Source organism: Bidens hawaiensis, unplaced genomic scaffold, assembly GCF_021521415.1.
Source record: "Bidens hawaiensis isolate Kalapana, Puna unplaced genomic scaffold, B.hawaiensis_p1.1 tig00014098_1, whole genome shotgun sequence".
NCBI lineage: Eukaryota > Viridiplantae > Streptophyta > Magnoliopsida > Asterales > Asteraceae > Bidens > Bidens hawaiensis.
Genome location: NW_027492213.1, coordinates 7,236 through 10,292, shown reverse-complemented (window position 1 = coordinate 10,292; position 3,057 = coordinate 7,236). Strand labels below are relative to the sequence as shown.

Genomic DNA, 3,057 nt, shown 5'->3' with positions numbered 1-3,057 from the left:
GACCTCACATCGGAAACAATGGCTCAACGATTACTCTGGACCCCACACCCATCATTCCTCAAACCAAACCTAAACCTTTCATTAACGACTCCCCACCGGTTTCCGGTACACCCGCGTAGCAGCTCCAACAACCCCTTTCATTTCTCAAATCTTCCCAAACACCCCCGCCGCCGTTCAATCATCCAATCGGTCAAACCACCGTCACCACCACCATTCTTCTGGGGACACACACCAGAAGACGAGTTCTACAAATCACAAGGCGTCCGTAACTCCAAGTCCTACTTCCAATCACCCAACGGACGAATATTCACTCAATCATGGCTACCAATTGACGAAAGCCAACCGGTTAAAGCCTCCGTCTTCATGACTCACGGCTACGGATCCGATACCAGCTGGTGCTTCCAGAAGATCTGTATCGAGTTCGCAAATTGGGGATACGCTGTGTTCGCTGCGGATCTTATCGGTCACGGACGATCCGACGGACTCCACGGGTACATCGGAGATATGGATAAAACTGCTGCCACGTCATTGTCGTATTTTCTCTCCGTTCGCCGGAGTGAAAGGTACGGTAAACTTCCGGCGTTCATGTTTGGGGAGTCAATGGGAGGTATGGTCACCATGCTTATGTACCTCCAATCAGAATCTGACACGTGGACGGGATTGATATTTTCTGCACCTCTTTTTGTCACACCGGAAAAGATGACACCATCGAAGGTGACTGTTAATAGTTAGCACGTTAATTTAATTTAGGGTCGGGTGTATACGGTTCGGTTCGGTTATTAGCTTTAATTGGAAACCGAGGCCGATACAATCGGTTAATCTTTTTTATTAATCTCGGTTTAGTTTATTTAGTTAGTTTGTCAGTTTTCGGTTCGATTTAGTTGATTTTAGTTAATAACTAAAACTAAACATGGGCTAAGTTTTTTGCTTAGAAATACATGATACAAAACATGAAAAGATGAAATTGAGGTGTAAAAGCTAGAATTGTATGAAAATATGAATGGCTTTAGTTTGGTTCGTTTGATTTCGGTTAACCAAGGGTTAAAAAAATATATTAACCGATTTTCAGTTAATTCGGTTTTTAGTTAATCCGGTTTTCTTTAATTTTGGTTTGGTTTAAGTTAACGGATTGGTTATTGCTCAACTCTAATTTAATCGCATACGAATCTATAATATAACTAAATAAATATGCCTTTTTTGTTTGTTTATTTAGCTACATATAACCACGTATGGATTATTGTTTGGGCTTGCTGATACATGGGCGGTAATGCCGGATAATAAACTATTGGTAAACGCGATTAGAGATCCCGAGAAATTCAAGATAATAGCGATGAATCCAAAACGGTATTCCGGGAGGCATAGAGTAGGTACAATGAGAGAAGTGGCGAGAGTGACCAATTTTATACAAAATAACTTCCATAAGGTTAAAGTTTCATTTTTAGCCTTGCACGGGTTGTCTGATGAAGTTACGTGTCCGAGTGGGTCTCGAATGTTGTATGAGAAAGCGTCAAGTGAAGATAAGACACTGAAGTTGTACGAGGGTATGTACCATTCATTGATACAAGGAGAGCCTGATGAGGCTGTAAATCTTGTGTTGGCTGATATGAGAAAGTGGATCGATGAGAAGGCAATACAGTATGGCTCTAAAAGTGATGATAACTAATCGAAGTTAAAACAATGTATATTGTCATTATATTATATGTAATATTAATATATGTCATGCGCAGATTTTCTTTCTTTCTTTCTTTCTTTCTTTCTTATCAAAATATTACGAGATTTAACGAGAATGTTGCATTATTTATTGACAAACATCGATATTTAGAAAAGTAATAATTATACATTAATGCTAATATCAGTCTAAATAACTATTTAACATCACGATAAAGTATCAAGAACGTAATGTAGTAAACGATAACGCCCTGTCTATAACGCTAGATGACGTGTCACTTCTTTGATCAAATAAATAAAAACTAATAATAGCTTCAAATTTAAATAACTAAAATTTGAAGGTGGGTAAGAAAGTAAACCATAAGACCGTTAAAATAATCATATCACATTATATGGATCGATACACAATGGATTCAATATCTAAATGACACCTAACGTTTAAGCTGTTACTTCTTGTGTCTCTAAAGTTAAAGGCGTTGCTCTGGGCTTACTCTGGACTCAAACTGGGGTTACCGGTCCAATTTGCATCCTATTATAACAAGGCCCATTACTAAATAAAAGGCTGTGGCTGTTTCTGATTGTATATGGCGCCTAGAGGTGCACACAGAAACCGAACCGGTTAGTTCGGATTCTAACCGAAAGTCTAACCGGTTAGTAACCGGTCAAATCCTAACCGGTTGTTAACCGATCCTAACCGCCGGTTAGTAAACGGTTTATATTATTGATTTCAAAACTGGTTACTAACCGGTTAACCAAATTTTTTTATTGTTTTAATAAAAACCATTTTTAACCGGTTAACTGATTTTCTTTTTTTATTAATTTTTCAAACCGGTTAGTACCCAACCTGATTAACCGGTCTAACCGGTTATTTTTCGAAAAAAAACGGTTAGGAAATTAACCGATTATAGGTTAACTGGTTAACCGTTTTGTGCACCTCTAATGGCGCCTAGGAGTCTAGTATTGTAATCAACTCGAGGACTCAGCAAGTCATTCCAAATCAGGACTTGAAACTTTAATAACGATTCAATCTTGTATCTAGTGGTTAGGAGATATATAACAAGGAAGAGAAGGATATATGTTATGATAATCGTATAATATTCTTACCCATTCCTAAGTTAATCGTAGAGATGACAATCATCAATTGAGCAAGTGTCGGTAATCTCAGTCTCATATCTAATTGTAAAATCGTGACTCGTAACTATCAGTGGTTGTGTAAATGAGCCAAACCACTCAAAAGCTAATTGGCACCAGCTCGGTAAAAGTTTTAATCGAATCAAGCCTGGCTTAAATAAGTTCAAGCCTAAAAATAAGTTTATTAGTTAAACGAGCCTAAACAGGAGATCATTTACCAAGCCTTAAATTGGGACTCAGCTTTGTTCAGATCGTTTA

General features: G+C 37.9%; 1 protein-coding gene across 1 annotated transcript; it reads left to right on the top strand.

The window, feature by feature from the left end:
- LOC143545913 (caffeoylshikimate esterase-like) lies at nt 1–1,663 on the top strand. The gene is made up of 2 exons (XM_077037694.1): nt 1–714; nt 1,214–1,663. The coding sequence occupies exons 1-2, from the start codon at nt 19–21 to the stop codon at nt 1,661–1,663; spliced, it is 1,146 nt and encodes a 381-aa protein (XP_076893809.1). The 5' UTR covers nt 1–18.
- Nucleotides 1,664–3,057: the final 1,394 nt, after the last annotated feature.

What these genes read in the sequence shown, in the direction of transcription:
- LOC143545913 (XM_077037694.1), top strand. Translation starts at nt 19, where the DNA reads ATGGCTCAACGATTACTCTGGACCCCACACCCATCATTCCTCAAACCA. An exon ending in AAAAGATGACACCATCGAAG is followed by an intron (nt 715 to 1,213) that starts GTGACTGTTAAT and finishes TTGTTTATTTAG; the next exon opens with CTACATATAACCACGTATGG.